The sequence below is a fragment of the Schistocerca americana genome, chromosome 9 (assembly GCF_021461395.2).
Source record: "Schistocerca americana isolate TAMUIC-IGC-003095 chromosome 9, iqSchAmer2.1, whole genome shotgun sequence".
In the NCBI taxonomy this organism is placed as follows: domain Eukaryota; kingdom Metazoa; phylum Arthropoda; class Insecta; order Orthoptera; family Acrididae; genus Schistocerca; species Schistocerca americana.
Genome location: NC_060127.1, coordinates 44,348,392 through 44,365,734, shown reverse-complemented (window position 1 = coordinate 44,365,734; position 17,343 = coordinate 44,348,392). Strand labels below are relative to the sequence as shown.

At 37.8% G+C, this 17,343-nt stretch overlaps 1 protein-coding gene across 7 annotated transcripts in view; it reads left to right on the top strand.

Annotated features, from left to right (window-relative positions):
• Positions 1-17,343, top strand: part of LOC124550887 (zinc finger protein 239-like) — a 270,087-nt gene that overhangs the window by 50,257 nt on the left and 202,487 nt on the right. For all 7 annotated transcript variants that reach the window (XM_047125660.1, XM_047125651.1, XM_047125658.1 and 4 more), the window contains exon 3: positions 11,143-11,211. In XM_047125660.1, coding sequence (XP_046981616.1) covers positions 11,143-11,211 — 69 coding nt within the window. The remainder of the gene's footprint in view (positions 1-11,142; positions 11,212-17,343) is intronic.

Genomic DNA, 17,343 nt, shown 5'->3' with positions numbered 1-17,343 from the left:
ATTGACCAATGCTATCCTCACCATCTAGTCAGGAGTCCATCTATGCCATTGTACACTGCGTCATTCAGAGGTGTTTGTGTGGACCCCAGGACATCTCTGAATCCCAGGCAACAAACTTGGCGACAGGCTACATGGGAACCGCTTCTGGAGATGGGCATCTCTGAAACTGACCTACATTCTGTCTTACGCACCATGGTTTTTCAGCTTTGGGAGATGGGATGGCATAACAGTATGCACAACAAACTGTGTGTCATTAAGGAGACTACAAATGTGTGGTAGTCTTCCATGCGGTCCTCTCGCAGGGAATCAGTTGTCCTCTGCTGGCTCCGCATTGGCCATACACAGCTGACACATGGTTACCTCCTCTGTCATGAGGACTCAACTCATTGTCACTGTGGCTCACAAATGACAGTTGACCACCTCTTGCTGGAGTGCCCACTTTTAGCCACTCTGCAGCTGACTTTTAACTTTCCCAGCAACCTACCTTCGATGTTGGGCAACAATGCCTCAACAGCAGCTTTAGTTTTACATTTTATTCGTGAGGTTGGGTTTTATCATTTGATCTCAGTTTTAGCACATGTCCTTTGTCTGTCTGTGTCCTTTGCCCTAGTGCTTTTAGGGTGGAGGTTTTAATTTGTTCCAGAGAGGCTGGCTTCTCCTTTTTATTCTCATGGTCAGACAGCCATGGTAATCTGCTCTCTTGTTTTGATCTCTTTTACATGTTTCTTGCATCTCTCTCTGGTTTACTTGTCTGATTTTATCCATTTTAGTGTTTGTTGGCTTTCTGTCATTCTTGTGGTTTTCTCCTTTTTTCCAGCTGTGTTTTTACCTCCACTCTTGCAGAATTATATTGATCAGAAGGGGGGACTGATGACCTAGCAGTTTGGTCATCTCTCCTTCTTTTAAACAAACCAACCAACCAATCATATTTTCCTTGTAAATAGTTTCCACAGCTCCATAGTGAAATAGCAAATGTTATAAAATATTTCAGTCTACATATCTACATCTATACTCTGTAAATCACCATGAGGTTCTTGGCAGAGGGTACGTCCCATTGTACCAGTTATTAGGGTCCTTTTTTTTCACATTCCATTTATGTATGAAGTGCAGAAGAATGATTGTTTGAATGCCTCTGTGGAAGCTGCAATTATTCTAATCTTCTCCTCATGATCCCTATGTGAGCAATACGTGGGCAGTTGAAGTATATACCTAGTTTCATCATTTAAATCTGGTTCTTGAAACTTTGTTAATAGATCTTCTTGGGATAGTTTACATTTATCTTAGAGTCTTCCAGTTCAGTTCCTTCAGTATCTCTGTGACACACTCCTGCAGATCAAACAAACCTATGACAATTCATGCTGCTCATCTCTTTATACATTCAATATCTCATGTTAGTCCTATTTGGTATGGGTCCCAAACTCTTGTGCAGTATTCTAGAACCAGTTGTATGAGTGATTTGTAAGCAATCTTCTTTGTAGACAGATTGCATTTCCCCCGTATTCTACCAATAAACCTGCTTTACCCACAACTGAGCCTATGTGATAATTCCATTTCATATTCCTACAAAGTGTTAAGGTACTTGTGTGAGTTGGCTGATCCCAGTAGTGATTCATTGATATTATAGTCATTAGATACTATGTTTTCTTTTTCTGTTTGTGTGTACAATTTTACATTTCTGAACATTTAAAGCTGTCTTTGCTCCACTTTGAAATCCTATCAAGATCTGACTGGATTTTTATTTATCTTCTTTCAGACATTTCTCCATCATAGATAACTCCATGATCTGAAAAAAGCCTGAGCTTACCATTAATATTGTCTGCAAGGTTATTGATGTACAACATGTACAGCAGGGGTCCCAAAATTATTTCTACATCTGGTGATGACTCTCCATCCAGGATAACATGCTGTGTCCTTCCTTCCAAAAAGTCGTCAGTCCAGTCACAAACTTCTGTTGATACCTCATATAACATACTTTTGACAAGATGCACAGGTGCGGTACTGACTAAAATGTTTTTTGGAAATATGGGATCTACCTGCCTGTCGTGATCCAAAGCATCCAGTACATCATATCAGAAAAGTCCGAGTTGGGTTTCATACAGTTGGTGTTTTCAGAATCCGAGCTTACTGTGACTGAGGAGTTCATTGTGTTCAAGATATCTCATTCTGATTTAGTCGACACTTCTGAGAAAGACAGGCCGTGGTGCATACATCATGAAGGTCGGCCTGTACTCGCTCGCTCAACTCAGCAGACAAACTGCACTTCTACACCTGTTAACTCATAACAAGGTGTGTATGTACAAACAATAATTGCATCTTCCACTGGGATTCATGGTTATGGAGTCTTATTGTTATTAGTCCTACACTGATCGGAAGTCCATAGACCTACTTATAATTTCTTTTGGCTGTACCAGTGTACAATAAAATTAACATCTTGCCAAAATGATTATCAGCTGCATACGGCCTACTTGTATGAAATGAGGACTGTTAAGTAGAAGAGACTAAATTCTATAAACAAGCTGTTATATCATTTACATCAAGTACTGTTTCTTGTAGTATTGCTAATCAGTAAAACTTCATAATAGCAGATTCCAGTATAAAATGCAATTCTCATTAGTACATGGAGTCTTACTGTCCAGTTGCGAGTTAACAAGTTCAGGAATGCATTTTGTCTGCTGAGCTGAGCGAGTGAGTTCAGGCCCACTTTCATGACGTATGCACCATGGCCTGTCTTTCTCATGGGCATCAGTTTTAGCTCAGAATATGTTGCAAGATTTGACAACAAGTCAATGCCAGGGATATTGGATGGCAGTTTTATGCACCACTTCTACTACCTTCTTATACATGGGTGTGACCTGTGCTTTCCAAAGAACTGAGAATGATTTTGTTTTTCAAGGGATCTAAGATAGAAGAGGAGCTAACACAGCTGCAAATTCTGTATGGAATCTGACAGGGATTTCATCAGGACCTGGAGCTTTGTTCAATTTTAATGATTTCAGCTATTTATCAACACCACTTACGCTTATACTGATTTTGCTCATCTTTTCAGTGGGATGAGGTTTAATTTGGCAGTTCTCCTGATGTTTCCTTCATAAAGGAACATTTGAAAGTTGGGTTAAACATTTCAGCTTTTGCTTTGCTACCCTCGATTACAGTTCCCGTCTCATTCACTAGGTCTGTACACTAACTCTGGTGCCACTAACATCCTTTATTAATGACCAGAATTTCTTTGGGTGTTTGAATTATCATTAGACAATATTCTGCTACAGTAGTCTTTGAAGGCGTCACACATTAATCTCTTGACAACTAAACACATTTCATTCAGTGTCTCTCTATCTATAGACCTCTGTTTTACACCTATTATGCAGTAATCTCTGTTTCTTTAGAAGTTTCTTTACAGTGGCTGTATACCACAGAGGGTCCCTCTGGTAATTTCCTGCATCTGTCTCTATGGCAAAAGTTTTTACCAGATAAAAATTATATCAAGTCTTCAGCATGCCAAAAATAACTAAGCACTACGGAAAATTAGTTTTGCTTGTGATCTGTGTTATTGAGAAATAAGAAATCAAATCATATTTAGTGCAACTACATTGACATCGAATTGCTGCGCTTTCACAGTTTTTCCTTTTTTCTCCTCCTCATGCTCAGACGGCACGGCATGGCAGTGGGGAAGTGTGCAGCCAGGTGAGAGAACTATAGTAAGCAAGCAAGAGCACTGCCTGTGTGCCAATTTCTTGGCCATTCTTGGTATATTGAATATCATCTACATATAAATAACAAATTTTTGGAGTACTTTTGTCTTATTTAATCACCATAATTATCATCATCATCATTGTCAGTTTCCTTCCAAGTATTAAGCTTCTTGATCTGTTACAGCCTCATTGAGAAGTTCTGACATATTTTATATGATCAGCCTAATGATCTTACATTTCTGGGATGGTAGTGTAGCATGAATTTTGTAATCCACTTTGAGATTTTTCCTTGTAGGTGTTTCTGCCAGTTGTTTTGGTAGTTCTGAATATAATGTGTCATGGGTTCCATTTTAAGTTCCTTCACTACATCTTCGTTGCTTTTGTTATCCCATTTGGTGCAACTGGCTATTTGTCTTAGTAATTTAATTTCACACACTGTCAGCCTTTTCACATCTTTTCTTTTACTGTCCAGGCTTCACTGCCATAGCATAGCAAAGGTCTTGCTAAGGTCTTATAAAGTTGGATTCTGGTGTGCTTCTGGACATTTTCCATAAGAGGCCATAGATTTTTCCCCAGTGTCAGTATCCCATGCTGTATTATTCAGATACAATATGAAAATTGTTTAAGAACACTGCAGATCATCTTCTTCAGGTGCTACAAGAGCCAAATCATCTGCAAAAAGTAAAACATCTAGCTTTGTGTTCCTGTTGATTTGAATGAATTCATGTGGAATTTGTCTCCTCTCTTGGTCAGTAGTAAAAGGCTGCATCCCTGTTGTAGTCCCACAAGTATTCTGCCCTACTCTGATAAAGAACTTGTTGGGGAATATGATATCCTGCTAGAATATGTAATAATTTGTTTGTGTTACTTTATCAAAAGCTTTTTTAAAGTTGACAAAGATAATGTGTGTTTCTAGAATTCTCCATTTTTTTGTATTAGCAAATTCAGTGAAAAATAGCCATTGCAGCATGATCTTCCTTTTTAAAAGCCATTTTGTTTTTCACACATGATGGATTCATAATCTGTGCAAAATTTATTTTGGACCACAGCTCTTGGTCCAGTAGTAGGAGTTACTGCCTCTAGATCATGGGGTCCTGGGATCAATTTCTGGCTGGGTCAGAGATTTTATCTGCTCCAGGATGGGGTATCATGTTTTCCTCATCATTTCATTATCATCAGTGCACATATCACCAAAGTGGCATCAAATAAAAACACCACAACAGGGACCCGAACAACTCCAGATGGAGTCTCCCAGCCAATAATGCCATATGATCATTTAATTTCATTTTGGTGATGATCGCAAAAATTTTGTATGCCAATTTCAACAAGCTTATTCCTTAGTAGTTATCATGGTTCTTTAAGTCTCCTTTTTTGAAGACAGGAATGGGAACTGATATAGTCTAGCTCACATGTATATCGTCTCCTCACCAGGTCATTCTTAAGTAGTTTAGGAATCTGTCTGTAAATGACTTTCTTGCGTAATTAAACAGCTCTACATTGAGTGATTCTTCTCTTAGGACTTTATAACTGTTTATTTTGTTTAATATACCTTTAGTTTCGTACTTTGAGGTGGTTTCTTGTGAACACTTCCCTGAAAGATGGGTTGTAAGAAGCTCTGACGTTTGATACCATAGATTTTGAAAGTGCTGCATCATTATTAAAACTATAATAAAATTACCTGCACACACAACTGGTCGTTTGTAGATGATGAGGATACAGAAAATTTCACATTTCTAATGATTATGAGAAAACTCCCAAATTTAATGCAGTTGAATTCAGAACCCTCAAGAGTTGTGTTCACTGTGGGGAGGATTAGTGGAATTTTCTGAGAGCCTTCTGTAACAGATACCCCACGAGGGGCTTTCATCTGGCAGAGGCCCAGATGGTCTACAAAAGCAGTCTTAAAGTGTAGCAATTCATGTGCTCCTCTCTTATACTGTGTGTGAGACAGTCTGAATTTAACTGCTGCTCCTGAATAAGAAAGCTAATCTTAATGAACCCAAATAGAAATGTGATATGGAGTTACTTCTGTGAGCATGAATACCAGAAAATATATAATTTGTGAGAGAAGCAATTAGAAGCAGATGGTATGACTACATCTTCAAATGGACATTTTAAATCTTTACATATTACTGAATGTGAAGAATGCAGAAATTCAAACACGCAAGAACTATTACCTCACTATCCTCAGGTGTTACAAGAAACTAAGAATAAGGTACCTTTGAGAAAAATCTTTGATGAGAATTGAGGACTCGGACACATTGAACCCTAAACCGTAGAAAATTCACAAGTTGATTTGAAAGTGATTCCCCTTCAAGACAATGTGTTTAATTTCAGGTTTCAATGCTTAATACAATTTGTTATAGAAACAATTTACACTTACAGTCTCAGAAGCATAACATAAATGAATGGTGGCTACTTTTGATCATTTATAATGATATCAGTGTTCATAACTGACAAGTGATCAAAAGCTTTTACGCAAACGTGATCAGCCAGGAGTGAATGGAAGAAATTCTAACATACCAACATAAAAACTTTGATAATCATTTTTATTCATACCTAACATAATACCAATGAAAATAACCAATTTTTGAAAATGTAATATAATTGGATAGATTAAAAAATCTAATCACAGAGGGACAGGAGAAAATAGATGTAAAATTGAAGAAAATGTGCAAGCCTATGGAGCCAGTAGCTCCTTTTTCTGGCAGAATGGTTAAAGATGAAGAAAGAGAAATGAAAGAAAAGGAATAATGATGTTCGGGAGACTTCAGGAAGGATCAGGGAAGACTTACCAGACAGGATGAGAAGGAAAGACTGATTACTAACAAATCATGATGCAAGAGTTAATAAAAGTAATCTCTGTCTTGCTTACTATCCTGTCTTCCACTTTTAAGCTCTCATGTTTTCAGACTCCATTTGGTGCAGTTCCCAGCATCAGTCTTTCCTTCTCATCTTGTCTGGCAAGTCTTCCCTGACCTAGGGTTCTGAGTGACTTGTCAGTCCTTATTGTCAATCCCTCTTCCTGCCTCTTCAGCCCTTCTGCCAGGCACATTTCCTTAGCTTTCATGTGTTTTCTCCTGGCACCGCCTACTCAGAAGACTTTTTTTTTTGTCTGTCTGATTATATTATATTATTAGTAACCAGCAAAAAAGGTTATTGAGGGTTTTATGCTGGTATGTTAGGTAATATTTATTTTGTAATTTCTTGCTGATTACTTTTATTTCAAAGATTTGAACCACTTACCGACTGTGAACACCCAGATCCAAAGTTGATCATTACACAGGGTGATAACAGCTGCCCCTACCAGTGTCATTTTATGCAACCAGCACTATTTCTTTACCAGGAATGATATCCAAACAGGTGACAGCTACATAATCAATTTAAGTTCCCTCTCTGAGGTTTGGGAGACTGTTAGCAGATGGAGTGATACTGTAAAAAATACACATGAGGATTGGCCATGAGTTACACAGTATTTTTGGACCAAGATGCACCTTACTTCTGCTATACTTATCCACCTGTCTCCAATCTTTCTTGGTGTAATTGCCTGTGTAGTCGTACAGATTTTGGATGTTTTTGTAAGTTTATTCTGTTTCAGTGCTTGCTCTTTCGTAAATGGTCCGGAAACTTTGCTTTGTGAACTATGTTTCACCATCAGAAATGACTAAATTAACAGCAGATATCAAAATGGGAAATGTGGAAATAACAACTTTCCAGTATGTAACACAATGAAAATTACATTACTTGATGCATTAGTGTGACAAAGTAGTCAGATAAAAATTTGTATAATAGATCTAAGATGTCATCATATTCATTAGCAGTTAGTCTCCAACATTTTGACAATGTGCTACACATCTCCAAAGTGAACTGGCAAACAGTGTTGCTCTGTCATGTGGGGTTGCATAAAATGACCTCAGTACACAGTGACATATTTCAATATCTGTTATTTTGATGTGAGTGCAACAACAAGGAGGAGGAATTACAGTGTGATCTTTCTCAGTGAAGCAGTTTGGAGAAAGGCATTTAGTATTCTATGGAGAGTCTGGACAGATGGCTTCAATCTGTTTACAGATTAAAACTTTTTAGGATTTTCTGTCTCATTGATAGAAAGAATTCTACTTTCAAACACTTCATTCATGATTCTTCTTACACTAATTTTGGCTTCATTCTGTTTTTGTTCGTCTGTGAGACTTTTGCTACACATAAATTTGCAGTGAAACTCTCTTTGCTTTAGTAGGAGCTTTCTAATATAGCTGTCAAGCCACAGCAGCTCTTTCCCCATCTGCCACAACTTTGTTTGCCACTCCTGCTGCACGGAAATATTTTCTCACCTTTCTTGATATTACTATTTACAGCCATATTCAATGAGGCCTTATAAACACAGATTCCCTGTTCTAGGCAAAGTGAGTTGACAAGTTTGGGATTGCTGGTGACTAGGAGATCTAATATGTTGCCACCAAGAGTCAATCGCCTGATTAGCTGCTCAAGATGATTTTTGGGTAAGGCATTTAGAACAATTTCATATGATTCCCTGTCCCTACAACTTGCCTTAATCTCTTGAGTCTCCCAGTCTATATCTGGTAACTTGAAATATCCACAAAATACTATAAACTGACCCAGGAATTTACATCAGCTGTTCTTAAAGTTTCCACTCAAATGTTCCTAAAGCAGGTGAGTCTGTAAAAGTATCCAATAACCATGTCTGATCCACCTTTAACACTTATCTCCACCCAAATTATTTTGATTTCAGAATCTGTACCAACCTGAATAGTTTTTATAATTTTTTTTTTACGTATATAAACACTTCTCTCCCACTGGTATTCAACCTGTGTTTGCAATATACATTCCAATTGAAATTTAAAATTTTGTTGCTATTGACATTTGGCTTCTGCCAACTTTCCATCCCTAGTACTATGTGGGTATAGTAAGATGAGTTCTGGGACCTATCAATAGATGGTCCTGCAGTTAAATAACGCTACATTAATGTTTTCTTTGTTCAGTCTACCACAACAAATGTTACTATCTTTAATAAATGTGGATATATTATTCCCCATCTGAAATCAGATTTTATCTAATTGGTCCTGTGGAGGGCTTTCACTAGCCTAAAAAAAAGTCACATGCATGCTCCATATACTCTGCAACCCTGTAGTAACTGTTTCGGTAGTGCCCATCTGATCTATTAATGGGAGGGAGGGGGCTCTTCAGTTCTCATAGTTTCAGTGTTCTGAAACCATAATGGTTGAAATAATGTTGTTGGTACCTCACCAGGCAGAGAGATTTTTTTAAAAAAAAGTCTCTTCCAATTGTATTTAACAAAAACTATATAGCAGTAAAAGTGATTCCAAAATGTATCAAAGTGAACATGAAGAGCAACACTACATCTGCACAGCCTACAAAGGACAATAATGTGAAATTTGTGCAATGAATCCTCACTGCCAGCTGCTGAAGCACACAGGCCCAAAACTATTACATTGAAGTGTCATTCATTCAGAAATTGTGGCAAGCTACAGATGTATCTTCACTGATATAGACACAAATTGAGACTAGAGAAAACTACATAGAATGCTGCCGAATCTGCAATGTAAAGGTTGGTTTCATCCCCTTTGATTTATGTAGCAGCTTACTATAGTTAAACTTTCCCTATTTAACACATCATAACATGGAAACTAATTACCATATGAGTACCAAACTTTGTGACATTAATGCACAGAGTAAGAGTTGCACGGTTTCCAGGCATCACAGTGCCACTATCCAGTTCCAACTATGGCCACCACGTGCCATGATCACTCATCGTGATTCATAGTCACACACAACTGACCAGTAGCAGTCAGGACAAAAGGAGCAGGGCATTATTGGTGAAGCTATATTATGAAAACAACAGTAATGCTGCAGCTGCACTCAAAGAATATTGCCGCCTGAAAGGATTACAGAAGGGTCCTCTTCCTCCACCTGCTGTGTGGAGCATGAAGTAGTAGTTCGGATCAGCTGGAAAATTGGGCGTCGCTCTGGGAAGAGGCCAATGACTGGTTGCACCACAGCTGGTTGTTGAAATCATTGCTGCTATGGCAGGCAATGCCGAACGCAATTCATGATCATCGGGCAGTGCGCATGCTGTGTCATTACAGTTGAACACACAAGATCCATATTGTACAGCATCTTGCACCACAGGATGCCCAACAATGTGTTGACTTCGCTCTTCACTTTCTCACATGGATTGAAGTTGACGAGGGCTGGCCCTGCACCATCCTATGGACAGACAAAGCTCATTTTTCTCTGATGGGTGAGGTGAACACACAGAATTGTTGAGTGTGGAGATCTTCACTTCCAGTCACTCTGCATGAAGTTGCTCTGTATGGTGAGCATGTCATTGTATGGCGTGGCGTCATAGCTATGTTCATCATTGGCCCATTCCTCTTTGAACAGGTTGGCACTGAATGACCAAAACTGTGCAGTGGGATTGGCCAGCATTACTATGAAATGCTTCACCAGCATGTCATATCCAGCCTACAGGAGATAGATGTGTTGAACTCAACAGTTTTCGTGCAAGATGGTGTGCCACTGCACATCACTCATGAAGTTCAATTGCTTCGCTTTTACTTAGTTGGAAACAATTTCATTATCAGCTGATCATTTCCAAATGCTTAGCCAGGATTAACACCTGATCCCACTCCCCATGATTTCTGGTTGTGGGACTACCCGAAGGACAGGGTTTACCAGGGAACATTCACACATGTGCTAATCTGAAGTGTAGCATATCAAGAGACCCGCCGGAGGTTTGAGTCCTCCATCTGGAATGTGTGTGTGTGTGTGTGTGTGTGTGTGTGTGTGTGTGTGTGTGTGTGTGTGTTGTTCTTAGCATAAGTTAGTTTAAGTAGTGTGTAAGTCTAGGGACCAATGACTTCAGCAGTTTGGTCCCTTAGGAATTCACCCATATACATATCAAGCCAGCATGCCTATGGATATGTTTCGTTCTACTGCACAGAATACAATCCTGCATTTTCAGATTCTTCTGGACACTGATGGGTGCCATAGAGAGCCCCTTTTGTAGCAGTAATGGTAATGATATGTAATGGTATAATGTACCGCAGCAGCCCATTAAAAGTATTTAAGTTGAATTGGTTCTGCATTATTTCTCTTCCCCATGTCCTTGACATTAATGCTACCGAGTTAGGTACTTGTACAGTAATTAGTTGCCATGTTATAATATGTTAAAAAGAGAAAGTTTAATTATAACCACCCAGCAGTATCAGAGCATTGAATTCATTTTGTGTCCATCCCAAGTGTCAGGGTAAGCTACGGTTCTTGTAGTAAACAGGAAATTTTGATTAAAGTACCAGTCTGACCAAGATTATCAATTGTCTTGAAGTAATCATTCATATTCTGTAGACAGGTTTCATCTGTGCTTCTTGTAATGTGTGTTTCACCTGTACTTAACTAGTTTTCTTTACTTCAGGTGGAAGCTGAACCACACACATCTCCTAAGCAAGAGATCGAGTACATATCTGTTAAAGAGGAGGCTCTGGTAAGTATTAAAATTCATCTGTCTTTACATTCAAATATATTCTGAGCAAGCCTCTGTGCACAGTACGAGGAAGAGTGCTTCATATGGCTGTTAAATATTCCTTTACATCTACTTGTGTATCCATTCTCTGCAAACCACTGAGAAGTGCATGGAAGAGGGTATTTCTTATTCGATTTAAATGTGGAGAGCAGAAGGCATGATTGCATAAATGCCTCTGTGCATTGTTTAGTTAATCTAACCTTGTCTATCCATTTTCTGTGAAAGTGATGCATAGAGGGTGGTTGTATACCCCTAGATTCATCTCTTAAAGTTGGTTCTTGATACTTTATAAGCAGGCTTTTGTGTGGTAGTTTGTGTCTGTCTCCAAACACCTTCCAGTTTAGTTTCTTCAGCACTTCCAAAGGTGCAGAAAGCCCACTGAACATCCTTTCTGTCTTTTTTTATATGTTTTCAATATCCCCCGTTAGTCTTATTTGGTACAGGTCCCAACACTTTAGCAGTATTCTGTGGTGAGATGTAAGAGTGTTTAGTGAGCTGTCTCCTTTGTAGACTGATTTCATTTCCATACTATCCTACCAGTATGTGTTACCTGTTTTACCTACTTCTGATTCCAAGTGGTTGTTCACTTTTATATCCCTACGAAATGTTACACCCGAGTATTTCTTCTATGAGCTGACCTATTCCAGCTGTGACATGATGAAACTTTAGTCATTGGATAATAATTTTTTTCCTTTTGTGAAGTGCAAAATTTTATGTTTCTGGATATTTAGAGGTACAGCCCTTTTGAAATCTTGGAAATATGAGGCTGAATATTTTTCAGCTTTTTTTTCAGACAGTACTTCATTATAAATATCTGTGTCATCTGTAAAAAAAAACCCCGAGGTTACTATTAATATTGTTTGTAAGGTCATTATTATACAACATGAAAAGCAAGTGTCCCAACACAAGTCACTGGGGCATGCCTGAAGTTACTTGTACATTTTTCAGTGACTCTCCACCTAGATAACATGCTACATTCTTTTTGCAGAATAATCCTCAATCCAGTCACAAATATTGTCTGATGTCCCATTTGACCATACTTTCAATAAGTAGTATGGGTGTGGTAATGAGTCAAACACTGTCCAGAAGTTGAGAAATACTGTACCTCATAGACTTGTTGGATGGTTCTAGCATGCCTTACACAGGATGGCATGGATCCTACTGACACCATATGACTTTGAATACTGCACATGCACAATAGCTTATAATGGGAAGCAGAGAGGTGATGAAAGATAAACCAGAGAAACCTATTTCACATGCCAGTAGCAATGAAGTGTTGGAGCATAAAACATCCTGTTACTTCAGGTCATTGTTGTTACGAAACTTAGTCTGTGACTGAAGTGCAATTTTTTTTTTTTAGGGGGGGGGGGGGGGGGAGTGGAGGGGTGACAGTCGTGTACCATCTTGGAATATCATATCGGCTCAAGTGAAGAAGTTTGAAGACAGTGGTAATATGTTTGACATCAAGCTCATTGCTGCAAGAGCAATCTGCATTGCACATGTCACTACTGTAACCGACATCGAGGTGCATAGAGGATCAAAGCACATGGGCGAATTTCGGCCCCTTTGAACTTCGTGTGAGTGATCGATCACAACACTATTGAGTAGATTGTCCACTTCACATTTCACTTATTGCTGTGCATAATCTGGTGAAACAAAGCCTGAGTCCATTGTCTGAGGTGACTGCGTAACACTCGGTCTTTGTGGAGTTGCTAAAGTAGATGTTATCCTCATTGAAGATCGTAGATCATTGTCCATTAACTGCAAAATAACCAATGGCAGAGGGCTGTGTTGGCCTGGTTGTAAGAGCTGGGCCTCCATATCTTCGTAAAGAACATTCGGTGATGTAGCCATGGCGTCGGATGTGAAACCTGTTGATTGTATATGACCAGCACGGAAGTCGCGGAAGATGTAGACCTTTTTGTCCAGGGTCACCAATATGGTATTCTGGATATGGATCGTAATATACGTAGTAAACAGTTCCCAAGTTTTCTATGTACACATATATTTTACCATAAAGACTGATGCACATGAACACTGCATGAAGTACAGAGGCAGACTGAATGAAACATGGCAGCTCATCAGAGCAGTTAATGTTCCAAAGATTGTAATTTGTGTGGTCTATGTGACGTATCAACACCACATGACAATTGGTGTGGATCCAATGTTTCTGAGAGTATAGATCCATGTTCTTTTTAGAATGAAGTTGGAGGAACAATGACTGTCCATTCACAATATTATATCACTATGTTGGAAAACTCTGCTCAGCCTTGCGTACAACAACTGGGCATTGACCTCTGAAAGCCTTTTATAGGAAGATGGTGGAACAGCCCACACCATGTGAAACAGCATATTTGTTGTTTTTGGAGTGTTCGGTAGTGTCATCTCCCATGTTTGAGAAATCACTTGGCTGCCTGAATCACCTGTTTTTACTGTCCAAATTTTTTTCCTATTTAGATTCTTGAGAGACACTGTTCCGGAGATATATGGGAAAACTCTCCTGTTAATGTAATACCTGTTGTGATTTATTTAGCCCACCCATAAAGAACACCATAGCAGCTAAGTATCGTCATTGTACCTTAACTAACATGAATGTAAATTGCTGTCTTGATGAAGATCACAGACGGCAATTTATTTGTATTGTATTGTATTTTTATTGATCCAGGCAATCATAGTATTGTACAGCTGTACATATGATATTGGATAGGTCAAGAGAGCTATTTACAGTAATTTTTACAAATTGATGTTTACATTATTTTGTAGCAAGGAAATTATCTTTCTTCAACAAAACAGTTAATACAAATCAAAGAGATGTAAGGTTTTACATACGATATTGGATAGGGCAAGGGAACATATTTGCAGGTAATATTTAATAAATTGTTTTTACATTATTTTGCAATGAGGAAGTTAGCTATCTTTAACAAAACAGTAAATGCAAATGTTGTATGGTAAAATACAAACAGCCAATACAAATGTAATACTAAAGTAGTCCAGTGTATTTCATAGACATGCACAGTATATAATTTTCAGACCTAATTGAACATTTATCATATTTTTTACATTTTTAACCCCTTTCAAAAAAATGATCAACTGCATAAAAGCAATGGTCCAAGAGATATTTTTTTAACTTATGTGTGAAGGCTCTTGGGTTCTTTGTTGCTTTGATTTCATTGGGTAAATTATTATACATTTTTATCCCAACATTTAAAACACTTTTTTGGTAGCAGGTAGTTCTGGACTGAATCATATGTAGGTCAGATTGCTGCCTTGTTGCATAGTTATGAATATCTCCATTGAATTTTAGTGTGCAGTCATTGTTTAACAGGTATGACTTGACAAATGAGACGATATTATAAATGTAAGCAGAGGGCAGTGTCATAATGCCATTTGTTTTGAAATGTTGTCTGCATGATTCGTTATGTCTTAGATTACATATTATGCGTATTGCCATTTTTTGCATTTTGAAAATATATCTACCTCCAGGTGAGTTCCCCCAAAATATGATTCCATACTGTAATGTAGAATGGAAGTAAGCATAATATACATGTATGAGAACAGATTTTGTGACTGATTTTTTGAGTATCCTTAAAATGTAACACACAGTTGAGAGCTTTTTTGAGATATAATTTGTGTGTGTCTCCCACTTAAGATTTTCTGCAAGCCATATGCCAAGAAACTTGACAGAGTCCACACACATAAGCTTTTGGTTATTTAGAATCACATCAGGCATTTCTTGTTTTTGGGATGAGAGTCTGAAGTTGATGTAGGTTGTTTTCTGTATGTTTATAATCAGTTTGTTCTCGTTGAACCATTTGCTGAGTGACGACATAAGCGGTTTAATTTTTTGGTTGTGGTCCTCTGTATCAGTACCCGTTATTAGAATACTTGTGTCATCGGCAAATAGTGTGGTATGTCCTGTAGCAAGCTTTGTGCTTATATCATCAATGTATAGCAGAAACAGTATGGGTCCCAGGATTGAGCCTTGTGGCACACCATATCTAACAGGCATTGTGTCAGAGGAGTGGACAGTAGATTGATGGGTGGTTCTATTCTTTTTTTCAAAATTAATTTCAACTTTTTGAAATCTGTTTGACAGGTAAGATTCTAACCATTTGTTTGCAATTCCTCTTATACCTTTATTTGCTAACTTCTTAAGGAGTATGGTATGGTCAATTACATCAAACGCTTTGGATAAATCTAAAAAGATACCAGTAGTGATTTCCTTATTATCCAGTGCTTTTAAGGTTTCGTTGAGATATTCATAAATAGCTGTGGTAGTTGTCTTTTGCTTTCTAAAACCATGCTGGTGTTTTGTCAATAAGGATAGTTTATTAGTAAAGTCTTCCAATCTGGTGTAAAATAATTTTTCAAATATTTTTGAGAATGAGCTGAGTTGTGCTATGGGCCGGTAATTGGCTACATCATTTTTAGAGCCCTTTTTGTGAAGTGGGGTAATTTTAGAAGTCTTTAGTAGGTCAGGGAAAACTCCGTTTGTAAAGGATGCATTTATTATGTGGGTTAGGGGTTCTACAATGGATTCTCCACATTTCTTAACAATTAAATCAGGAATATTGTCACTACCACTGGAGTACTTATTCTTTAGTCCTTTTATAACTGTAAGTACTTCAGGATTGGAGACTTTGTGAAGAAACATTGATGCCTGTACCGGTGCGGTTTCTATTAGTGTTTGGTGTTGAGCATTTGGTCTGTGGCAGTTGTTCTTTATCAGGTTTTCTGCTATTTTGCTAAAATAGTCATTAAAACCATTTACTATTTTTTGGGGATCTGATGTGACTTCATCATTTAGATTTAGTTTTAATGTTTTGTTTATAACATGCTGCTTACTGTTTGTTTCATTTTTTACAACCGTCCACAAGCCTTTCATTTTATTGTTAGATTCCTTTATAAATTTATCATTGTATAATTTTTTTGCTTGTTGGATAGCTTTCCTATAGATTGCAAAATAGGTCTTACAATATGACCTAAACTGATCATCGACGTCATGGTGTTTCATGTGATTTTTTAAGTCACGCTTTTTTTGGCTGGAAATCCTTATCCCTTTTGTTACCCATGAGTTTGTGTGTTTGTTTCCGATTTTCCTGGATTTCAGTGGAAATGCAGTATTGAAGTGTTGGAGAAACGTTTCATGGAAGGAATTAAATATGTAGTTTACATCATTTTCTTTATAGACCTCTGCCCAGTTTTCAGCCCTTAACAGATAGTTAAAAAGCCTTATATTATCATCATTAAATTGCCTTTGCATTTTAGTTATTGTGGGATATTGTCCTATGTAATTTAAATTCGCTGTTAGTATTTGGGCTTCATGGTCACTGTAACCTGTGCTGATGACTTCGATTGAGTGGTGCAGTTTGTCTGTGTTTATGAAAATCTGATCTAGAGCTGTTCTTGAATTTTTTGTGATCCTGGTTGGTGTGTTTACAGTTGGGGATAGGTTGAATGAATTTGTAATATTCAACAATTCGTCTTTGTTTTTTCCAGGTGTGAGGAAGTCAACATTAAAGTCTCCACTTATTAATAGATTTTTGTTTAGTGAGTGAATTTTTGTGAGTAGTGCTTCGAGGGAGTGTTTGAAGGTTTGGATGTTTCCATCAGGGGCTCTATATATATTCAGTATCAATAGGTTATAGTCTGTTAAGATAATTAAGGAGAATTCAAAGTCTGTTTCTATTTGCATATTATTGTACTTTGTGAGGCTTTTGTATCTTAAATATTTTTTGACATAGATTGCTGTACCACCTCCCTTACTTTTGTTCCGACAAGAATAACCAGCTAGAATAAATTCGCCAAGTGGGGTTTTTTTAATTTTGTCTTCTGTTAACCAGTGTTCAGTAATACAGAGAACATTTAAGTGTGGCTTTGTTTTTAGGAAGAGATCTATTTCTAGTAACTTATTAAACATTGACTGCACATTATGGTGTAATATTTTAAAGGATAATAGTGACTCTTTTCCAATGGAATGATTTTTGACACCACTCACCAGGTTTTCTTGTAGTTTTGGTTCATGAAAATTTTGCTCTGCACCTGTTTTCCTTTGGTTTGCTGCTAGCAGGGAGCTACTGGTGTTCTTGCCCA